This window comes from Molothrus ater, chromosome 9 (assembly GCF_012460135.2).
Source record: "Molothrus ater isolate BHLD 08-10-18 breed brown headed cowbird chromosome 9, BPBGC_Mater_1.1, whole genome shotgun sequence".
NCBI classification, from domain to species: Eukaryota; Metazoa; Chordata; class Aves; order Passeriformes; family Icteridae; genus Molothrus; species Molothrus ater.
The window spans coordinates 2,783,679-2,807,004 of NC_050486.2; the positions used below are offsets into that span (position 1 = coordinate 2,783,679).

The 23,326-nt window shown below is 45.4% G+C and overlaps 2 protein-coding genes across 2 annotated transcripts; one reads left to right on the forward strand and one right to left on the reverse strand.

Annotated features, from left to right (window-relative positions):
- Window positions 1-545: 545 nt before the first annotated feature.
- Window positions 546-4,344, reverse strand: CENPL (centromere protein L). Its single transcript, XM_036387952.1, has 4 exons — window positions 4,123-4,344; window positions 3,750-4,001; window positions 2,289-2,831; window positions 546-1,457 (listed from the first exon to the last, which is right to left on the reverse strand). Exons 1-4 carry the CDS (start codon window positions 4,342-4,344, stop codon window positions 1,386-1,388), a joined length of 1,089 nt encoding a protein of 362 aa, XP_036243845.1. The 3' UTR covers window positions 546-1,385.
- A 75-nt stretch (window positions 4,345-4,419) lies between these two features.
- Window positions 4,420-20,192, forward strand: DARS2 (aspartyl-tRNA synthetase 2, mitochondrial). The gene is given in 19 exon segments (XM_036388094.2): window positions 4,420-4,526; window positions 4,528-4,555; window positions 5,612-5,643; window positions 5,645-5,712; window positions 6,461-6,527; window positions 6,781-6,882; window positions 7,959-8,054; window positions 9,355-9,478; window positions 10,838-10,884; window positions 11,567-11,673; window positions 12,431-12,500; window positions 13,046-13,225; window positions 13,591-13,698; window positions 14,885-14,947; window positions 15,120-15,272; window positions 16,137-16,355; window positions 17,276-17,386; window positions 17,603-17,678; window positions 18,745-20,192. Coding segments are annotated over 19 exon segments (1,881 nt in total). The 5' UTR covers window positions 4,420-4,484; the 3' UTR covers window positions 18,933-20,192.
- Window positions 20,193-23,326: the final 3,134 nt, after the last annotated feature.

Sequence of the window (23,326 nt, forward strand, 5' to 3'; positions counted from 1 at the left end):
TACAGGTGCCAGTTATTTCCAGACCTTTTGCTCCTTTGTCCAGTGCTCTTTTGACTCCAGATAGCAAACTTGTCTGAGATATTTCAAATAAGGAAACTAGAATACCAGAAGTGATAGTTTAGGTAGCTACTGAGCTGCAAGGCCTTCAGATGATCACTTAGCTGCTTTTACCAGGGTAAGAATTACCACAGACTTCAGCCTTGACATGCAAAAACAATCCATCTAGTAAAGAATCTGAAACCAAGTGCATGTTTCTTTGTTTAATTCTGGAAACAGGTTAGGAACTAGGCATGCAGTTATGTCATGTGTTAGGCAGTTTTACACTGGGAAGAGAAAGGAAACTTGCACCCCTGTTTAGGAGAAGGTCATAGCACAAATCAGCTCCCAGAGGTCCTGCACAGGTGTGAAGGAAGAAATTAAGACTTGGAATTTTGCTGCTCACAGAAGCATTTAATAAGTAACAAGGGGTGGTTTGGTCAGGAAAGCTGTAATTGGAAATAAGCTCCATGCAAGGATATATTTAATTAGACAGTGGTGGTCATTCCTTAAGACAAAAGATGGAAAAGGTTTTCTTTATTTAGTACTGTATTACAAAAATCTCTCAGCAGGTGCTACTTTCTGTTCCTTAAATGTCCCTCTGAACTCTTACCTGCTTCAGAAGGGAGGGATCCAACATCACATTCTAGCACACAGCTCCAACCCTGAGAGCTCTCTGGCCTACAGGATTACATCCAAGATTACAAACATCAGGACAAAGCCTAGTAACTATCAAGCTTATCCACACCTCACTTTCCCATCTATCAATGTGCCTGGGAGGACCAACAGGCTGACAACTGCCTCGTGTCCAATCTCATGCCCAACTGGAACACAAATGAACATTATCACCATTACCAAGTATTCTTAACAAGCTAAAAAAGGAGTTAGAAACCTGGATTTTTCTGCCCTGGGTCGTAGAGCATGCACCCTTTCTCAGGTGTGCTGAACTTTGCATTTAGGGTAGCCCAAGAGTAGTCACAGTTTAGCCAAGGTCTGCATAGCTTAGGCTGTCCAGTGAAAACCAACTTGGAAACAACAGAAATACCTGCCAGGGAGCTGGATCAAGAACTTAAGTTTGTCTCTGAGCTGATACTTGCCCATAAATGAAATGAGTGACTCTGAGAAAACAAAGCTGCTCAGGAAGCTCCACAAGTTTGCATTGCAGCCCTTCTTCAGGGCCAAATGTCTGCTTGACTTTGCTGTGCGTGGAATTACACAGCCAAGTGCTGGAGTTACAGTCTGTCCAAAGTCAGCCAGAATGAGAGGAAAGATGCTGCAGGAGTGAGTTTCTCAGTACAGACTGTCCAAACAGAAAGCATTTTGAGTATGAAGAGCTACTGAAATGGCTCTCACTGTATCTGAGAGATTGCCAGTTCAGTCAGTAGCATCAGCACTCCAGGCAGGTATTGGCTGTGTAGAATCTGCAAAAAAAAGAGGAAAAAAACTGTCAAGGCAACAGTTGCAGTTGCCAGATTCCCCCACCCTGAAGCCCTGCTTGGAAGGAAACTGCCAAGTGTTCTGTGTGTTTATTCAGCTGCTCTGTTGTTGCTTTATTTTCCCCATACTGCATATGACTTGAATCCTATCCCATTATGAAAAGCCATATCTGAATTTACACAGCACACATTCCACAGGAGCACCCTTCAGAAAGCCTGAGATATCTTTGTGTACTTACCTGCAACAGGAAAAGTTGTGTCAGACAGCTTTAAGCTATGACAGATAAAAGGAAGCAATGTGCTCCTCATCAGAGGGTAAATTTAAACAACTGCATTTACACAAACTGTTCTTTCACTGAGAAGAAAATATTATATTGCTTGAAGAATTAATATTCTGTGGTTTGAAGGATATTGGAGATAACCTCTGTAGAAAGACCAGCACCTTCATGAAAAGGTTTACATGTGAAGGAGTCTTCTGCCGGTGTCTTAATAACTACAGTACTAGAAAGCTAGGAACTTTTTTTTGAGGTTTGGGAACTTTTTAACTCCAAAATGAGTTTTTTTATGGCCTAAGAAACTTTCCTGTTCATACCACAGCTAATACACCTATTTCTGCCCCAGGCACAGAGCTTTTGCTGCAGCACAGTAATATAATACTGTGCTGGCAGCTGCCCCACCTCTAAAGGTAAATATGACTAGTAAAAGCTGAGAGTTTAACAATTCCTTGTAGGGAATCATGCAAAAGAACCATGAGACTTTCAGGTACAGCTGTTTTATTTGGCCAGCATTAGGACAACCTGCTACTAAGGGCCTCACCTTTACAATCCCATCACAGTGTGCCGAGGCAATTGCTGTGGAAACCTTCACCAGCTTCGCAGCTGACAAGTGGATCTTGAAGTGCCTGTGGAAGTGGGCATAGAGGCAGTCCATGAAGACATCCACCTCCTCTTGGGTGATCTCTCCTGGCGTTTTTTGCACCGTGTCCCACAGAGCTTTGGCATCCTCCGGGTGGATGGCGTAGGAAATATCCAGGGGCTGCGCCAGGCGGGGCACGGAGAAGACGAGTTCCACGGCAGAGGCAGCTCTGTCCAGCTTGCAGCCAGCCCACATGGCCACCATCCAGCTGAGGTTCAGGGGGCTGATGGCCAGGCGGCGGAAGCAGCAGTCGAAAGTCTTCTGGAACCAGCTGCCAACCAGGGCGGTGTAGCTCTCGGCGCCGTGGCTCAGGAACAGGGGCAGGCAGGTGAAGTGCTCCGGCACGTTCTCGGAAAGCTCATCTCCAAACACGGAGCAGAACCAGCCCCACCACACCGGTTTGTCCTCAGAGTTCCTGGAGGAGCCTTGTGACCTCGAAGAGAGCTGTGGTGGGGAGAAGAAAAGCACTGCAGTGCTGAAAAGCAAGTATGGCTTTTTTTCCATCAGCTAAAAACAGATACTGATTTAAAGTTTTAAGACTAAAAAAGTGGGTTTTTTCCTTGATTATCTATCAAACACATACAATTATTCAGTCTGTCCATGACATCCCTAAAAGCTGAATGCAATTCTGTTGAAAACAGCAGAAAAAGCACTTTAAATTCCTTAGGAACAGTCCTGAGATCTGAGTTTATGCTGCTTAACTCCCATGGTACATTCCATGGTACAACCATTGCCACAATGAACTTGACATTTCAGTAGCACATTTCACTTGAGGCAAAGCATTTCAGAAATTTAATTAAGCTCTGGCCAGGAAGTGGGATCATGCTTCATCTAGGAAGAAAAATAACCCATCCAAGTCCTGGCAGCAAATTAACTGCTGAACTAAAACATCAGACAGAGATTGCTCTGTATAGTCATACTATGATGCTGTTAAAAAGTTGAACTCAAACTTGCTCTTTACTTTATGCATTGCTTAGGGGAGATCACAGAATCAATTAGGCTGAAAAAGACCTCTGAGGCCATCAAGTCCAACCTGTGACCAAGCTCAACTTTGTCATTAGACCAGGCTTTTGATTGTGTCTCATCCAGTCTTAACTTAAACACCTCCAGGGATGGTGACTCCACCATCTCCCAGGGCAGCCAATTCCGATGTCTAATCATCCCTTCTGTAAAGAAATTCTTCCTAATGTCCAACCTAAACCTCCCCGACACAGCTTAAGTCTATAAATGTTCCGTTTCAGTTAAAAATAGACACGATTCAGTTTCATTAAATCACAGTAGCTATTCCACACAGCTAGGGTTTAACTTCGGGGCTTTCTTTCAAGACAGAGCGTTCCATCCGAACAAAACCAGCGCCCTCACCTGCACGAGGAGGGCAGCCTGGTCCAGCTCGCTGCCCCTGATGTCGGCAAGGCTGGACAGGGCCACCTTGATGTCCAGCTCGACGCCCACCTCCACCGCCAGCCCCTTATGCTTCTCGGCGGCGATGAAGGCGCCCAGCAGCCGCGCGTAGTCCTTGAGGCGGGCGCGGCGGAAGCCGTACATGGGGGTCACGCTGTACAGCGTCCAGGCTTTCCGCAGCAGGAACGCTGTTTTCTGCGGGTCCGCCTTTTCCTAGCGGGGAACAGAAGGAAAGGAATAAGGTTCAAGTTTGAGTTTCCCGCGCGGCGCGGCGCAGCGCGGCTGAGGGGACACGGGGGAGATACGGAGGAGACAGGGAGGTGCCTCTCCTTACCTGAGAGCACAGCGCTGGTACAATGAGGCGGCCGCTGGGGCTGATGCCGAGGCGGCCATGGCTCCGTCCGAAGGGCAGAGCCCGGGAGAGCCGCCTGAGGCTGGGCAGGGTCCGCACCGCGCCGTCCTCAGGCGCCTCCTCCGCCATGGCCGCCGCGGCCCGCCGGCGCCGTTCGAACTTCTTCCCGTCGGCCCCCGCGCGGGGGGCGCGCCCCTCCGCCATCTTTGGGGCGGGCGGCGCTCAGGGAAGGAGGCGGCCGTGACGGATGTGGTTTCCCCGTTTTCCCTCCGGAGCCCACGTTTTTCACTTCGCGTAGGTCTGCGGCGCTCCTCCCCGTGTTCCTGGCTGAGGGGCGACTGGGGATGGCGCTGCCCCGGCTGCTGGTGCGAGCGCTGCACCGGGCGGGCCGCTGCCGCCGCACCTGCGGCTCCAGGTGAGGAGGAGCGCTGGTCCCGTCCCCTCGAGGTTTGGGTGCCTTTTCTCCCGGGATACAGCTCAGGGTAGTCCCCAGAATCGATTAATATCACAAGTTATTTTCCCTGTATCACCTTATTAAGTGGCTTGTCTAAATCTCTTCTAATTCTAAAGCCTGTCATGAAGAATTATTTATATATGTCCAGGTAATGGTATCCTTCAGGCTTCTCCTTGCAAGCTGAGCCTCTTGCACATTCTGTAAGTGGTTGTGATTGGATCTATGACTTAGGCCATAATCACAGGCACACGGAGGTCTGTGCAAACCTTTCTATAACCATGGCTGAGGCCTTCTTCCAATTGTTTGAGGCAGGAGCTATTAAATTTATATCTGCGTGGTGGGTGTCCTCCATGTGTGTTGAATTCTTGGTTTGTTAAGCCCTGTTCTACTGTGTCACCACCAGGAATTGCAGTGGCAGGACAAGGGGGAATGGCTTTGAACTGAAGGAGGGCAGATTTGGGTTGGATATTGGAAGAAATTCTTCCCTGTGAGGATGGTGAGGTCCTTGTCCTGCTAAGAGGAGCTGCCACATCCCTGGAAATGTCCAAGGCCAGGCTGGATGGGGCTCTGAACAACCTGGGATAGTGGAAAGTGTCCCTGCCCCTGGCAGGAGGCTGGAATGAGATGAGCTTTAAGGTCCTTGAAACCCAAACTATTCTATGATTCTAGATTTAAATGTGGAATTGTCAGCACCCCTTAGGATTGATCTGTGACTTCTGCTTCTCTTGCTCCTAGAATTTGCAGGGGAACAGTTTGCAGCAAGGCTATGTTCAAGTATCTTTATGAACTGAGAAACATAAATAATCCCTGTTTAAATTACATTTAGACTAGCTTCATTTCATGTTTATGCCATACTCTTAGTGCAGATTTATATAGGAAGGAGCTTCTCCATATATATATAAATTGTATTGGGAGGGAAAACTCTATTATTTATTCTGTCTCATCTGCAAAATCTATGAGAGATTATATATATATAAAATATGTTTTTATTACTATTATTATTTTTATTTATTTAAGACTTCAACAGTTTTGTCACTCGGACCAACACCGTGCGGAGAGCTGCGTGCTGCTCACGTGGGACAGAAGGTGACCCTGTATGGATGGGTTCAGTATCAAAGGTAAGTGCAAACCATGGTGAAAATGGAGATGATTATTTGCCACATCCGCTCTAAGCTGTGTTTCATCCACCATTGCTCTCCTGTGATGGTCTGCATGAGTTTTTTGATTTTAGGAGGTCCTGAGTGTCTCATCTTTGAGCAGTTGTGGATGGGGACCCAGGAAAAAGAGTTAGGATGATTGCCATGTGGTCATGGTGATGTTGTTTTTAAAGACACCAGAGCATGTCCCATTGGGCAGTTTTTTGATGGATAAAACACGGTGGCAGCTGTCCCTGCTGCAGCTTTAAGAAATCAAGATTTATGGTTCTGGGGCTGGCAGTGTGGATTGTTCATGTGGAACTTTTTATGGGATGAGTGTGCCCCTTCTTGACTTATGATTGGATTTTGTTGTTGTTTTTATTCCACATGAACTTTAGTTTTATTGCTCATTTAATTGTTTTTAGCTGAATTCTGTTTCCCAACAGGGAAATTCACATGTCCAGAATCCCAGCTCTGCATGCATGAAAGCTCAAGTTAAAATCCTGCCTCTCCTGGTTATTTGTATGTTGTCTGAGGCTGGTCACAATGTAAAATGAATTGTTCAGGTGTGGGAAAAGTGTCCATCATTCAGTACTGGGAAATGCTTTGGGATGAGTTGCAGGGTACTGAAAGTGTAGCAAGAAAAAAAAAAAGCAGAAACTACTAAAAAGCAGAAACTACTAAATTTGTGAAAAAAAATGTTCTTCCTTTTGTGCTTTTCATGGATCAGACAAGGCCTGTTTCTGGTTTTGAGGGATTTCCAGGGACTGACCCAGGTCATCATTCCTCAGGATGAGGTAAGTGCTACCAAAACATGCGTTTGTGTTTTTATTTTTCCTTTGGAAGCTTGGCTTCAGCAGCCACTTTGCCAAACTGAGTGCTCTGACTCACATGTAGATTGCAGTGTCATGAGAGCCCTGACCTGACCCTGCAACAGAAGCATCAGTGCTGCTCCCCCTGCCTGAAGAGTGGTTTTGGGTTGAGGTGCTTGGCCTCAGTGCCTTTTTCCTGTTCTTGGAGTTGCTCTGAGGCTGTGTGCTCTCCCTGCAGGCACATTCCCACGTGAAGGAGCTGCTGTCCAACGCCCCTCTGGAGTCTGTGGTGAGAGTCACTGGGACAGTGTCCCCTCGGCCCCAGGGGCAGGAGAATCCGGTGAGGATGGGGTGAGGGGGCCTCCCAAAGTTTTTATTCTTTGAAGGAAACACCCCTGGATGGTGGGATTATGGTGGGTTTTGTGTCAGAGCATTGCCACTGCTTGTGTGACAGCCCATCCTCAGATAGTGTGAGGTGAAATCAGTGCAATGTCAGATAACAAGAGAATCTCAGAGCACATTACAGGCACACACAAATTAAACTGGATCCCTGCCCTTTGCAAGGATAAAGCTGAATTTTCCAGGCTTTCAAAGTGTGGTGGGAATTGCTTTTGCTTGAAAATAAATATTGTCATGTCAAGTTCCACCTGTTTATTGATTCTGCTGGTCTCCCAGCAGCTTAGGAATATTCTGCTGTAGGAAACTCCTCTGTATAGGAAACGGAGGTTAATATTTTTTAATGTTCTGCATTCCTCAGCTGTAGACTGATCTTTCAGGACTGTACATACAACTGGCAGGTCTAAAAAGAGGACTGTATTTGTGATCATAACTCCTTTTTGATCCATCTCATAGATGTCCACTTAAAATTCAGGCTTCAAGCAATGCCTTTATTTCTTTTATTAATTTCTTTGTTTTGGGAAGGTTGTGTGTCCTTTCCCCTGGTAAATAGTGAGAGTCCTGGAGGATCAAGGGAACTTTGCTGTGCCTCAGTGCTACGTGAGGGGAGCTGCCTGTCCTCCCTTGGGATGCAGCCAAAAGAAGACTAGTTCTGAGAACTGGTGTTTAGAACTGGAAGTTCTGAGAAGTTCCTCATAATTTGCCTTTTTTGACTCATATTAAGGGCTGCTTCTGCTCATGCTCACTGAAACCTACACTGTGTGGTTTTGCTGGGGCTGATGTGTTTATTGACCAGTATGCTACTGGGAAAGAAGCTGCCATCTTTGGTGAGGTGACTTGTGTTTCTCTGAACAGAAGGGAAACCAGGAAGAAATCTGTCCTTGGGAGAAGCTCTCTGATTTATACGCTGTGTTAGAAGGCAGGGAGGGTAATCACATTGCTTCTTTTTTCCCTTTGAGCATCTGTGAAATACCTTTGCCTGACTGTTTTGAGTTTAATTTTTTTGCCTTTTTGTTCTAGAAAATGCCAACAGGGGATATTGAAGTGAAGGCAGAGACTGCAGAGATCCTAAACTCCTGCAAGAAGCTGCCTTTTGAAATCAAGGATTTTATCAAGGTGTCTTTGTTTTTCTTATCAAAGTGGTGGCTTTTCAGTAAATTGGGAATTTGCCCAGGGTGATGGCAAAACATCTGAGAGTGGTTCTCCCCACTTCACTTTGGAGGAATGATGGTATTTAAAACAGGGCTGCTGTTTGTTTGGTGGGAGGATTTATTTCCAATTAGAGCTAAGCAGAAAACAGGACTTGAATGATTCCAGATTTCTGGAAGCACTGATGGCAAAGGAAAGAGTGAAAGAAATGGGGTGTCTTGGTTTGGAAAGACAGGACTCTGCTAAGGAAGGCAGGAGCCTCCTCTGAAAAGGAGAATGTAAACCCTCCCTACCCCTCCTAATTGCTATAAATTTTAAATTAAGGGGCTCTCAGGCAAAAAAATGGGAGCAGGAAATAACAGTTCTTTAACAGGGAAGAAAAAAATAAAAAAGATAAAATAAACAATGCAGTGCACTAGAACAACACTGACAGAGTCAGAACCCAGCCTGACACCCTGTGGGTCAGGCTGTTGGCAGCAGTCCCATTGGAATTGTGGCTCAGCCCTCCTGCAGTGTCAGAGGTGGTTCTGCTGGAGCAGGGATCCTGTAGAGAAGGATGGATTCTGCCTCTGAAGATCCAGGGGAAGGAGAGGCAGCTGCTGTTCCTCTGGGGAATCCAGTGCAGAAGCTGTGCTGGTGTCTCAAAACCTCTGGATTCTATCTGGGTAGCAATGCTTGGCTCCTCCCTCTGGGCTCACATCTCCCAATGGGATGCTGTAGTTCTTATCAGCCATGCAGGGACATTCAATAGCTGTTATCAGCAGAGGGAGGTGTGAATGTGGTCACTCAAAGAGAGAGATAAAGCAAACTGCCCACTTGACAAAGCCAAATGTTTTTTTCAATTTCCATAGAGATGGTAACTGAAAACATCTTGCATTGCAGTCTTCAACATGGGGCTGTGCTGAGTTTTTGAGTTTGAAATGAGGCTGTTTTATTTGACTGTGGAACCCCAGAATGGTTTGGGTTTGAAGGAACCTTACAGATCATCCTTTTCCAAACCCCCTGCCATGGGTAGGGTTGCTCAGAGCTTCATCCAGCCTGGCCTTGAGCACTTCCAGGGATGGGGCAGCCCCAGCTTTTGTGGGCAGTTTGGGTTTTTTCCCAAGCCATTGCCGTATTTGTGTAGGTTGTGCGTAATGGGCTCATTGCGCCAACCTAGCACCATCCCTTTATTTATCTTCTCCTTTGTCTCTGTGGCTTTAGGATGCCTTCACTGGCCATGCAGTTTGAATTTTGTCCCTTAACCCTGAGCCTCTCTCCTCCCCAGAAGTCCGAGGCGCTGCGGATGCAGTATCGGTACCTGGACCTGCGCAGCTCCCGGCTGCAGTGGGCGCTGCGGCTGCGCTCTCGCGTGGTGATGAGGATGCGCGAGTACCTCTGCAACCTCCACGGTGAGGGAGCTGCTCAGAGCAGCAAACGTTCCTGTCACTGTCTCACTGTCATGTTTTCTGAAAAATCCTTTCACCAGGATTGCTTCTCCAGGGAAGATGAGAAGCCTCAGAGAAAAAACAATATTATCTCATTTGCTTCTCCCTGTTTCTCTGCTTTGGAATTTGGCTGGAGATTGTTTACCAACAGGTGCACGTTTGATTGGTTTCATGTGAATTGTTTTTTAATTAATGACTGATCACCATTAGTTTTGTCAGACTCTGAGGAGTCAGTCACGAGCTTTTCATTATCATTTTTGTTAAGCCTTCTGTCTATATCCTTTCTTTAGTACAGATTTAGTATAGCATTCTATAATATAATATACAATCACCTTCTGAGAGCATGGAGTCAGATTCTCATCTCTCACTCCAGTTTTAGTATAGCATTCTATAATATAATACACAATCAGCCTTCTGAGAACATGGAGTCAGATTCTCATCTCTCACTCCAGTTTTAGTATAGCATTCTATAATATATACAATCAGCCTTCTGAGACATGGAGTCAGATTCTCATCTCTCACTACAGTTTTAGTATAGCATTCTATAATATAATATACAATCAGCCTTCTGAGAACATGGAGTCAGATTCTCATCTCTCACTAAGGTTTTAGCATAGCATTCTATAATATAATATAAAATCAGCCTTCTGAGAACATGGAATCAGATTCTCATCTCTCACCTCATCCTCGGGACCCTCACAAACTCAACACATTCCAGCTCTCCTTGCTGCTTTTTCCTTGTGCTGGCAGAGATTCCTAACCAACTTGCTGCTCCAAACTGGTCATACTTAGTAAGGAAATGTCTGCTTGTGGTGGGGTGTTATCAGGCCTGAAGAAGCTGCCCACAAAAGTTGTGGCTGCCCCATCCCTGGAAGTGTTCAAGGCCAGGTTGGATGAAGCTCTGAGCAACCTGTTTCAAATTAGCTGTTTCCAATGAGAAAAGACTCTTTGCAGGTAGTTGCTCTCTTTTGCTCACCCAGTTGAGGCATGTCAGAGGCATGGATTTTGTGTAGGGCTTTTACTTCTCTTAAAATCAGGAAGTGCTTTTTGGGAAATCTGCCTGGTTTAGAATAGATAGAGAATGAACACATTTTCAGCCTGTTTGGAGTCCTGTGTCATCAACAGTTCTGGCAGGACATCAGAGTAGCTCAGAGCTTTAGATCTGTCATTACAGGAATAATTATTAGAAGTAGTGAAAGTGTGTTGGTTTTGGAGGAGCTCCATGGTGTGCTACATGACCTATTTTGCTGACTAACCCTTCTCTAGCCTACTCTGTCATGTTAGTTCTCCCTCCTCTCAGCATATTCTGTGTTTGTTCCCCAGGGTTCGTGGATGTAGAAACTCCAACTCTGTTTAAAAGAACCCCAGGGGTATGTATGTGATGCTTTTTGGCCTCCTACAGCTGCACAGTCAGGGCTGAATCATTTCCAGTTGCCACTCAGCATTCGTTGCTTTTCCCTTGCTAAATAACAGCTTGTGAAACTTTTGATATCATCCACAAATTCTTTTAAAAGTAGAGGGAGAGAAAGGGAGAGATGATAACTCATGTCTTAATTTTGAACCTTCCAAAAAGGTCAGCTTCTGCCCTGTAGAGCACATGTTGAATGCAAGTCTACCCTGGGATTATAAACCCAAAAAACTTGAAATCACTGTCTTTTCAGGATTTATCTCTTAACCAGTAGGTTATTGTAGAGATCATACTCAAGTAAATTATTTTTTTGATCTTCTATTCATTTCTTTCATTTCAAAAATAGTCAGAGAGAAGAGAGCTGTAGCTGAGGAATTGTTGATGCAGCTACCCTAGAGTTCTTGCATTTAAATCCCAGTCTTGGATGGTCTATTATACATTAGGCTCTCAGAGAAGAAGGTAGAGAATTCTCCTTTCAGATACTTTGGACCAAGTTGCTTAAGAAATGTGAAGTGTAATGTACAAACAGCCATTTCCTCACATGTGGGATTTCATAATGGGAGAAATAGGTCCTTTCCCCTTGCTCTGTCAGGAATTGGGGCCACTTACTTGCTGAACTCTGTAAATTCTCTTTCTGATGCCAGGGAGCCAAAGAATTCCTTGTGCCCTCAAGGGAAGCAGGCAAGTTCTACTCTCTGCCACAGAGTCCTCAGCAGTTCAAGCAGCTCCTCATGGTTGGAGGCCTGGACAGGTGAGAGTTTCTTGAACTCCTGTTCTCTGCATGTCCTGTCTAGGGTTTGATTGCTTTATCTGTGAAGTTTGGAAACTTCTCAAAAAAACGCCTCACTGCTAAGGATTTGTGTCTTGAAGAGGGATCCTTAAATACTTGAGACTTTATAGTCAGATGAAATGTAACATTCTGGAAAGCTGAAATCTTTACTCCTGTGTTAAATGCAAACCTGATCTGAAGCAGAACCTTCCTGAAGGGCAGAAAATCTAATGTGTGATGAAAGCTGCTCCAGGAGTAACCTACAGAACTAATTGAGGTGAGGCTGGGCAGCTGAGCATGACTGAGACAAGGAAAAGCATGTCAGGGTGCCCAAGTGCAAAGCTTTGAATTGGGCTTACTTCTCCAAATCAAATGGATGAACAGGGAGACAGACAATTGTTCACACAGTGAACTGCAGGCCAGGTTTGTCTGAGAGCTTTGCATGGCTGTTAGGAGAGTCCTGGAGTGGAGTGAAGGTGGAATAAAGAGTTGAGTGTGCTGCCCTTGGGGGACAGCTCACCTGGCAGTCTCCATGTGCCTCTGGAACATATGGCTGGAGATGGATACGGCTCATTATGATTCCATTCTTTTGAAGGATGGGAGCAAAGAACATCTGCTGTGGGAACAGAGCCCTCTCTCTCTGTATTACTTCTTTTTTCCTTCTCTTTGTATGATCAGTCCTATGGCAGTTGAGTTGAGGATACTTTCAATCATGATCTAAGTCACAGTGTCACTGCAGGTACTTCCAGGTCGCTCGCTGCTACCGGGACGAGGGTTCACGGCCTGACAGGCAGCCAGAATTCACCCAGGTAATCACCAGCCTCTGCTGCCTTGCTCCTGCTCCTCAAGCCAAGTGGCTCAGAGCTGTTTTCCCTTCTGGAGGCTTAGTCTGTGCTAGTCTGGTGCTGCTTTGGTGTGTGTTTCACAGACACAGCCTTGGAAATTGGTGTGGGATGAGTGCGTGGTTCCTGTCCTTGGCTGGCTGCAGTGCCCCAGGTGCAGATGTGGGAATTGCGTTGTAGCAGTGATTTGACTTTGATGATACTATCTCCTCCTGTTCTGCTAGGTCAGACATCCCATCCCTCAGCCTTGAAATCCCAGGCTGAGTTAGCCTGGTTCACTCAAGGCTGCTTCTGTGTCCTTGTCATCCTTACCTCATTCCCTCTCTGAGGAGGTTGTTGGCTGAGTCATCAGCCTGGAGGGTGATCCTAAGCACATTCCTGGCCTGATGCAGTCATGCTGTGATGTCATTTTGTGTATTGTTTCTTGTTCTCCTGGCTTTGTACTCACAAGTAGCACTGTGAAAGCACAACCTGTAGCTAATGTGGAATTCCCCCCTCTTCTCTGTTTTAAGATAGATATAGAGATGTCGTTTGTAGATCAAGCTGGGATCCAGAGGCTCATAGAGGGCCTCCTGCAACATTCCTGGCCTGAGGAAAGAGGCTCCATTGTGACTCCTTTCCCTTCCATAACATATGAGGAGGCACTGGCTGAGTATGGGACTGATAAACCAGACACTCGCTTTGGGATGAAGGTGAGGGTTTGCCCATTGGAAGCTTTCAGCTTTTCCTTTCAGTCAGGGTTTTAATAACCTTTGGATCATGTATACATGGTTAGCTGGAGTTTTGAGTGCTGTAATTTACCCAAGGTGCCTGTCCCATTGTTGCTGCTTTGTGCAGTCTGCTGAAGAAGAGAGGATTTAATCAGTTGCCTGTGAAAAATATATGTTCTAATAAAACTTGATTTTAAAGGTGATGTAGGGAACAATGCATCTTGACTGTTTTAAGAGCAAAAGCTTCTAAAAGGGAATAGTGTGGAAGGTGTTAAGACACAGGCGCAGGAATTTTTGCTTTGTATTCCTACCAACAGTGCTTTTTCCTGTGCTCTCTCCTTTGTCAGATCATGGATATCAGTGATGTTTTACGAGGATCAAACATTCACTTTGTGCAGAATGCCCTCAGTTACCCACATGGCTCTATCAAAGCCATTTGTATCCCTCAGGGAGTGGTAAGTGATGCTCTTACATCCTGTTTATGGTTTGGGTGGAATAAATAAAATGCTAATTTGAATTCCTTTGTTGGTATGGAAATGTTCCTAGCTATTTCTGGTGTTCATAAGGGAGCTTGGGATTGGTTGTAGTCCATGTTAGGTGGGGCTGAGTGGTGTTACAATGATAAGGCAGCAGGAAGAGTATTTTACCCTTAGGAAGAGGAGGAAAACAGCAGAGCTACAAGATCCCATGAGGATAGGGAACCCTCTCATGGTTTCATCTTGGTTTCTAGCACCTTTTTGATGTGCATCTCAATAATAAATTGTGCCTTGTGACAGGAGATTTGTCCTGGTTGGGGCTGGGCATGGCACAGCTCTGGGATAGGCAGAGGAGGACCAGGTGGTTCCATGTCTTTCTCCTGTTTGCTTTAGCTGCATTTTTGGGTACAATTCATGTCTTGGCATGAAAATGTCATGGACCAAAATCAAGGTGCATAATAGATGTGGAAGACTTTTGACACAGCCCTGCATTTTGGCAAGGAAACAGATTTAATTCTGACTGTAGGCATCTTTATAGCTTGGACAGTATGGAAAAAACAAATCCTCTAAATATTGTGTTTTATCTGGGGAGCAGGGCTTCATGGCCATGGTTTCCTTTGGGATTCCTTTCAGCTTGGCACAAAGTGCAAGTTAGTGGCTTCCCACGAGAGGGCACAGAGGTGTCTGTTACAGCAACACAAAAGTGGCATCTAGACCCACCCTAAATACTGGAGTAGCTGAAAAATAATCAAGATCTTGATGCAGCTCCTCATTTACTGCATGGCTTTGCATGCAAGAGTCAGCCCAGTTTTTTTTTTTCTCTGTTCTTCCTCCAGTTTGAGCTGTGCATTCCCCATCCACAGTGTGGTGGTGTAACCTTGATTCTGCAGGCTGGAGGCAGTGATCTGACCCTGCTGACCAGATACATTTATCTCTGAGAGGGGGAAAAAATAGTAGATCTGGAGGGGTCTTTTCCTGAAAGGAGCCCTCAGAGCAGACACCCAGCCCAGTGCTAAGGACCCTGTCCTGTTCCACAGCCTTCATAAGAACTTGAACTAGAAACAAAAGAATTGAGAAGTTTGGAACCAGCTTAGTCAATAGATTTGATTCCTAGTCAGGTTTTCCAAGCTGATCTTTGCTGTGTCTTCTCTTACTCTTTCCCCAGAGGTATCTTACAAATAAAGACTTGGGGTCATTGAAGGAGTCTGCAAAATCACAGTTTAACCAGGTGAGACAGAAACTCTTCTGAGGCTTTGGGAAGGGTGAGTGACAAAATGTGATAAAGGCAGAGGGAGGTAGGAGAGCAGTTTTTAATAGCTGAGAGTCAGAGCCTGAGCTTGTAACGCTTCAAGTCAAGAGAGGGCAGCACTGCACTGAACATACCCTTAACCTTTTTCCAGGAAATCATGGAAATTATCTGCAGACCTGATGGGAGCTTGAAATCTCTGCTTACCAAGTTCCTCGGTGAGAAGGAGCAGTCAGAGCTCATCCAAGCACTGAACATGCAGGAGGGTGATGTGGTGCTGCTGGCAGCTGGAGAACACAAGCAAGTGGTAGGAGGCATTTCTTGGGTGGCTCTGTGAGGTGAATGTTGCTGATGATGGTTTTGATGTTATCTGACCTTAGTCTAATTCTTCTTCTTATTAAAATAGGTCATCATCTAATTTTCTGTTTCTCTGGAACGGCAGCTATAGCAACAGCAGATAAAGCATGAAATGTGCCTATTACTTTTATGGCCCCCAGTCAAATTCTGGGCAGGACTTGTAACTGAAATGAAGCCTGAAATCTAAAAAACCCTGCAACAAATCAGTGCCTTCTTTTTTTTTAACTTCATTTTTGAAGCATCAAACAGATCGGAAAATGAGGTCAACTAGGTAGTTGTGTCTCCCACAAGTGCATGACTTATTAGCAGCAATGGTGAGAGATTCTGTTTCTACCCTTCTCTCTATTTTTGCCATCAGATGTTGCTGGCAAGAATAGAGATAAATAAAACAATAAAACAGAGCATTGTTTTATTATAAGGTGTCACGCTTTGCTCAATAGCCAACATTTTCTTGTATTCTCTTCTGTGCCTTCATTTCTCTGTCTGCCAAGTGTGCATCTTACATGTGGTCCCCCAGTTAATCCACATGTGTGGAGCTGGAGGTTAGTCTAAGAAAGTTCTGAAGATGAAATAGCTGGAAAAACACAAACTTCCAAGCTCCTTACTTGGTGTCTGTCAAACCCTGGTGCTGCTGCTGCCTTGGCAGGAAGGTGATACATTTCAGGATAGGAGGCTAAAGTGTTCAGGGGAGCAATGCATTCCAGCTGATGCTATCTGTGGTACTTCCTTCATGGAACACTCTGCCTGATGGATGTTTGAGTGAGTTCCCTGATGGTGAAACCACCCTGGCTCATCTCTCCCTTCTCTGTTGCAGTGCTCTGCCTTAGGAGCCTCGCGGTTGTTGAGTGCCAACCTCCTGGAGGCAGCTGGGCTGGCACTCCGTGATCCCACAGCCTTTCACTTCCTCTGGGTGGTGGATTTCCCCCTTTTCCTCCCCAAGGCTGAGAATCCCACTGAGCTGGAATCTGCTCATCACCCCTTCACTGCCCCTCATCCTTCAGATGCCAGCCTCCTGTATTCTGATCCCACAAAGGTAACCAACCTCATGCCTGCCGTGCTGGCTTTTTTACAGCTGCTCCCATGGAAAACCAGGCAAGCAGCAGCTGGGTTTAGTGTAAAAAAAGATGTTGTTTCATGGGACTGACTGCACAAGGAAGATGTAGATATGTTGGAATGAGTCCAGAGGTGAGTGCTAAGATCATCAAAGGGTTGGAGCACTTGTGCTGTGAGGAAAGGCTGAAGGAGCTGAGGTTGTACATCCTGGAGAAGAGAAGGCTCAGGAGCAACATTCGAGTCCTTCCAGTGCCCAAAGAGGCTACAAGAGAGCTGGAGAGGGATATTTGCAGGGGCAAGCAGTGATAGGATGAGGGGAAATGGTTTTAAACTGAAAGAGGGTAGACTTAGGATAAAAATCTTCCCTGTGAGGCACTGGCACAGATTGCCAAGAGCAGCTGTGGCTGACCCATCCCTGGCAGTGTTCAAGGCCAGGCTGGACAGGGCTTGGGGCAGCCTGGGATAGAGGAAGGTCTCCCTGCCCATGGCAGAGGGTTGGAACTAGGGGATCTTTAAGGTCCCTCCCAACCCAAACCCTTGTGTGATTCTATGATCTTGTATGTGTCTGGAAGAGATGGCTTCCTGATTACTGCAAATAGCAAACATTCATGTGTGCCCCAGCAAAAGGAGCTGGCAGGAAACAGAAATCTTATATTCTGACCTATCTCATTTGCTTCAGCTTTGATAAACCTTTCAAAAGGATTTGTTCTCTTCCCACATCAGTCAGAGGCACCCCATACCTCCAGCAGGACTGATACCTGAATTGCAATGTACCCCTGAGAGAGCAGTTTTACAGCCTCCAGGGCTTCATTCCCAGTGTCTTTGGCCTCTCTGTGCAGGCTGGTTTTGGGTGCAGCTGTGGGCCAGCCTCACAGAGGTGCCTGTCCTGTCTCTCTGCAGGTCCGTAGCCAGCACTATGACCTTGTGCTGAATGGCAATGAGGTTGGAGGTGGCTCCATCAGAATTCACAGTGCAGAACAGCAGCGTTTTGTGCTGGAGAAAGTGCTGAAGGTAACACCTACAGATGCCTCTAATGATCTCTTGGAGATTTAAATGCACTGATTAATTGAAATATTAATTGCATAGTCTGAAAGAAACACTCATCTTCTCAGATAAAGACATAACACCTAGCCCTGAGCAATGGATGATTTCATTGTACCTTCATCTTGTGTTGCTAACAGAAGGAGCATTGCTTGTCCAGTGACACCTCTTAATGTGATTTTGCAGGAGGACTCTGAGGTGCTTTCCCATCTGATTGAGGCTTTGGAATTTGGAGCTCCACCTCACGGAGGAATTGCTTTGGGTAAGTGATCTGTAGCTCTACAGCTGCAGGTCTTTAGTGGGGTTTTGGGTTTTTTTGTTTGTTTGGGGATTTTTTGTTTGTTTGGTTAGTTTTTTTAATACTAGATCCAGGGAAAAAGGCTCATGGTTGTTAGGAAAAGCCTTGGTGCTTCCATCTCTGCAGCAGCTTTTTGGAAAGAAACAGAGGCCTGGTCACCAAGAGCAGAAAGTTTTGGTGTTCCTCCCCAGAGTCACAGTGGGGTTTAGGCCTTAAGCAAGGACATTGGTGGCTCTAAGGATGGTCCTTACCTGCTGATCTGCAAACCCTGTATTCAATGAGGCTGGGTCAGCTTTGTCCCCATTCCTGTGCAGCCAGAGCAGGATCCCTGTGCTGCCTGCCTGGAGATGTGGCACAGAAATGGCACTTTGTGTTTCACACCCTTCCCTTCTGCTGCCATCTCACTTCCCTTCTCTTCTCACCTGTTTTGCTCATTAATTCAGAAAATGTCAGGGTTTGGTTTTTTCCCTAGAACAATGCAAGTTCATGGTTTAAAGAAAGAGGGGAAAAAACCCAACCAACCAACAACACTCTCCCTACACTCACCAAAATAAAAAAGAATACAAAAAATGAAGGTATTTTTTTAACCTGTGGTCTTGCAGTTTGACTTTCCTCCATCCAGTCACCCAGAGCCTTTTGTTCCTCTTGAATTCTTCTCAGTAGCTGTAATCTTTCCAAACTGCTTGATGCAGAGCCCTGAGCTGTAAAGCAGAGCTCTGACAGTGTTCTGCCATTCAGCTGCCCAAGTTTTGTTATGCTGTCTTTGCTGTCTGTGTCCTGCAGCCCTTAGTGTGTTACAGAGCTTCCTGCAATATTGAAAAGCTTTATTTTGGTAGACATTTCTGCTCTCGAGGCAAATCTCTTTCTCTGCTACCAGCTGAGATTAATTTTTTTCCTCCCTTAACTTGCTTCACTCTTTTTCTTCAAGCTCAGTGATATTACCTCCTCAATCTTTCTGATTTTTCTGACTCAGGGGAGGTAATACAGAGCCATAACTCAAGTGTTTGACCAATTTGTTTTCTGCTTGTAGGACTTGACAGGCTGATCTCTCTCATTGTTGACGCTCCAAGTATCCGGGACGTCATTGCCTTTCCAAAATCCTTCAGGGGACGAGACCTGATGGGCAATGCTCCAGACTATGTCACTCCAGAAGAACTAGAGCCATATCACATTCAGGTTGCCTGGCCTCTTGAAGAAAAAGAGGCAAAGAAAAACTGACTTCACACCAGTGGTGTAAGCTGATCTGATCAACCAGAGCTTCTAAAGGCCAGGATTCAGTTCAGGAAATAGCAGCTGCTGTGGCAGGGAGGGGGACAGACCAACTCCACTGTGCTGTGGCTGTTCCAGGATGGAGTGGGAAGTAGATAAGGGATCTTCTTATGATCCCTTATCAATGATAGGAATTCATCTTTGGGAGATAATGGGAAGGATATGCAAAAAAGCAATAGCAAATAATACAATTTTAGCATAGGATATTGAGACTGTTTGCTTTAGGGTGTCATTTTGGAGGGAAGATGGGTTCTGGTTTTTCCCAACTCTCAATTTTTACATTTTACATTTACATGTCTGAGCTGCTGCTGTCCTGCCACAATTAGGTTAAATGTGAAAAGGTGTGTCCCAAATCCAGGAAAACCATTTGTGATTGGATTGGTGAATGAAGGTGGCTCCCAAGAACTCCAGAAGAACTAGAGCCATATCACATTCAGGTTGCCTGGCCTCTTGAAGAAAAAGAGGCAAAGAAAAACTGACTTCACACCAGTGGTGTAAGCTGATCTGATCAACCAGAGGTGCTTACAGCTTCTAAAGGCCAGGATTCAGTTCAGGAAATATCAGCTGCTGTGGCAGGGTGGGGGACAGACCAACTCCACTGTGCTGGATGGAGTGGGAGGTAGACAAGGGATCTTCCTGATAGGAATTCATCTTTGGGAGATAATGGGAAGGACATGCAAAAAAGCAATAGCAAATAATACAATTTTAGCATAGGATATTGAGACTGTTTGCTTTAGGGTGTCATTTTGGAGGGAAGATGGGGTTTGGTTTTTCCCAACCCTCAGGTTTTACATGTCCCTTGCTTTATTTTCCTCCTCCCATCTGGAGGAGATAGTCACCTTCCCTGGCAGGAATTAAATCATGATCCTCATTAAATTACACCAGCTGAGCACTGTGACAATAAAACTGCTGGACCAAGAGCTCTGAACACTGCACAGCCAAACTGCAGCTCAGCCAAGAACTTGTCTCCTGTTGGAGGATACCAGATCATGCAGAACTTGGCCATGGGGAATTCACACTCAGCTGTGTTTTCCCTTCAAAGGAGAGGGAGAGAAGCATGGATGATGTTTGCAACAGTTGTCCTTGTAATACTCATCAAAGAGGTGTTGATCTGTGTTTGGGGCCTGTGGTCCTGGTGCTTTCAGCACAGTCATCCAGGAGTTTGTATGTTTATAAATAAAGTTTACCTGGCTGTGTGCTTTTGCCTGAGTGTAGCTTTGGGCTTTCTCTACAACATCAAGCTGTCAGTTTGGCTTTGTGACCCCTGACCCTTCCAGGAGATGACAGGAAATCTGTGGGAGCACAGCATGAGCTCCTGTGAGCTCTGCAAACCTGCTGCTGCAGTGGTGGTGAGGCAGCAGCAAGCTCCTCCCAGGGAACTGATCATCCCTGTCCCACACCACAACACCCACAGTGGCTGTTCTGAGGAGAGGTGGAGGTGAAGAAACTGAGGAAAAGAGTTTCCTCGATGAAGATGGTGCAAAGGAAGAAAAGGGAGAGCTCTGTGTCCCAGCTGGGAAGGACAGCAGGAAGCACAGGCCAGAGGAGGTGCTGGAGGACAGAAGGAAGACTGCAGTTCTTGTCTGAGCTGATACTGAGCTCCAGCCTCTCCTGCAGATTGGCAGATCCTGGTCTGCTCCAAGGGTTGGCCACTCTCTCAGTCTCCACATCATGGATAACACTGCATGCTGGTGTGCACAGTTGTTTTTTAAATACTGGACTGTCCTGCTGATAAGAATCAGTAATGCAGGCAGCTCTTCTTCTTAAGAGTGGTTTTTGGGGTTTTTTTGAGTACCATCCATAGAAAGTGACACTAGAGCTGACTTGCTGCTCCTTTGCAGATTATAAAATGATGGAGTTACATGTGTAAAAGAAAAATACTTTCTTTGTTTCTGGCATGATTGTTATTTTCAGTCTCAGAACTGGTTAAATATTATTTAAAACAAAACAGAACAATCCTGGATTTGTGTTCACATTCATTTTAGCCAAACACTGAATTCCTTCATTTTTTCCTCATATGGGGTATTCATTTCTATTTGAAATCAATTCATCTGTAGTTAACCTTTTTTTATTTTTCCTCTGGGTAGAAGCTGTCAGTAATGGAGTGAGGATAAGTTTTCAGAGAGAATCTGACCTGAAAAACAGATCCCTGAGCAGATCCATGATAAACTATGATCTTTGTGGGTCCCGTCCAACTGAGGACATTCTGTGACTTCAAAAACAAATCTTTAATTTTTGTTGTTGTTTTTGCAGGGAGGAAAGTCACCCTGGGGCACTTAGACCAGATATTTTTGTTCTCCTGCCTTGTCAGTGGTGATGCAAAGTGCAACCACTGCAGGCTGTGTGTTGTATTCAGACTGCTGCTTTAGAGGATGCTGGATTTTCTGATTTCGTTTCTTCACTGGTAGTGTGATTAAGATTTGCATGGAATTTGCTTGAGGATCATCTGTGTTCCCAAAGCAGGGATGTCATAGGCTTGTTTGAGGTCATGGAACATAGGAAATAAATAAGTTACTCTCTAAAGTTCTTCACTCCCCCCAGGCTATTATTTATAGTAACTGTAAACAAAATGTGCTGAACTTTGCTTCTTAATTGTGAAATCAGGAGTAGCATATTGCTTGCTTAGCACCTGCTTGCAAAGGCAAATGCTGTTTACCTCTGCTGAGTCCCAAATTAGGATTATCAAGTGTTCAAGGGGAAGCTGATGCTCTGGGAGGCTCAGGCAGAAATGTAACCCGGCCTGGAACATTCTTTTTGAGAGCACTTGTTAAAACATGTGAGCTAGCTGTCTCCCAGCCATGCACATCCCTCTTGGGCAAGCAGCTTTGGCTGCTGGTTGTTTACCCACTGCTAGATGAGGGAATCCCTGCAGTTAGAAAGAAGAAGTGCAGCCAAACACCTTGTCTGAGCTGCTGCTGTCCTGCCACAATTAGGTTAAATGTGAAAAGGTGTGTCCCAAATCCAGGAAAACCATTTGTGATTGGATTGGTGGATGAAGGTGGCTTCAAGAGCTGCTGCTGTCCTGCCACAATTAGGTTAAATGTGAAAAGGTGTGTCCCAAATCCAGGAAAACCATTTGTAATTGGATTGGTGGATGAAGGTGGCTCCCAAGGCTCTTCAAGTGTGAGTTTGCCAGGCTGTGTGCAAAGAAGATGCTAAGGTGTTTTTTTTTGTTTGTTTTAAGATACTACCTTTTGTTTTGTTTTATGGAACATTGTATAAGATTGTGCTTGAGCTTGTGGAAGCCAAATCTACAGAAAATCCCTGAAACCACAATCTGCTTGGCACACTGCATATTTTGGTAGGAACAAGAGTAGACAGGCACTACAAAGAAATGGAAATTTCTTTTCCATGGAAATCAAGGCTGGTCCTATTGCAGACCAGAATCTCCTGCTTGCTGGAGAGAGGATGCCAGCCTGTGATCCTGAAGAGATGTTGAAACCATCACAAACCTCTTGTTGCTTCTGCTCTATGTTTTTAGTGCAGCCAAACACCTTGTCTGGGCTGCTGCTGTCCTGCCACAATTAGGTTAAATGTGAAAAGGTGTGTCCCAAATCCAGGAAAACCATTTGTAATTGGATTGGTGAATGAAGGTGGCTTCAAGACAAGTGTGAGTTTGCCAGGCTTGTGTGAATGTTGCCACAGAGAAGATACTAAGGTGTTTTTTTTTTGTTTTATAGAGCATTGCATAAGATTGTGCTTGGACTTGTGGAAGCCAAATCTACAGAAAATCCCTGAAGCCACAATCTGCTTGGCACACTGCATGTTTTGGTAGGAACAAGAGTAGACAGGCACTACAAAGAAACCCATGGAAATCAAGGCTGGTCCTATTGCACACCAGAATCTCCTGCTTGCTGGAGAGAAGATGCCAGCCTGTGATCCTGAAAAGAGATGTTGAAACCATCACAAACCCCTTGTTGCTTCTGCTCTTTGTTATTTTCCCTGGATCAGACAAACCTGTGGAGAAATGCTGCTCTGTCAGCTGTGCTAGAAAATGCCAAATCCTGGACTCCTTTGTTAAGAATTATTCTTTAGGTAAGAAAGTGAGGTTGAATGTTCCCTGACATGATGCTCTCCACTCCAGAGAGTTTCACCACTGGCACAGGTGGGATGTGAAGGTCAGGGTGGGCAATGGGTTTGTGCAAGGAGTGCTCCAGCAGGAACCAGGGTTGGATGTGGGGCCTCTGCACTCTTTGACCCCACCTCTTACTGATTTTCTTCTGTTGGATCTGAACAAAACACTGGTAAAATGATTATTCCCCACCTCTAGGAGAACCTTCTCTGTATGTTTCAATAGATTTGACCAGAACAAGCCTCTAGTAAATTTATACTACCCTTTTGTG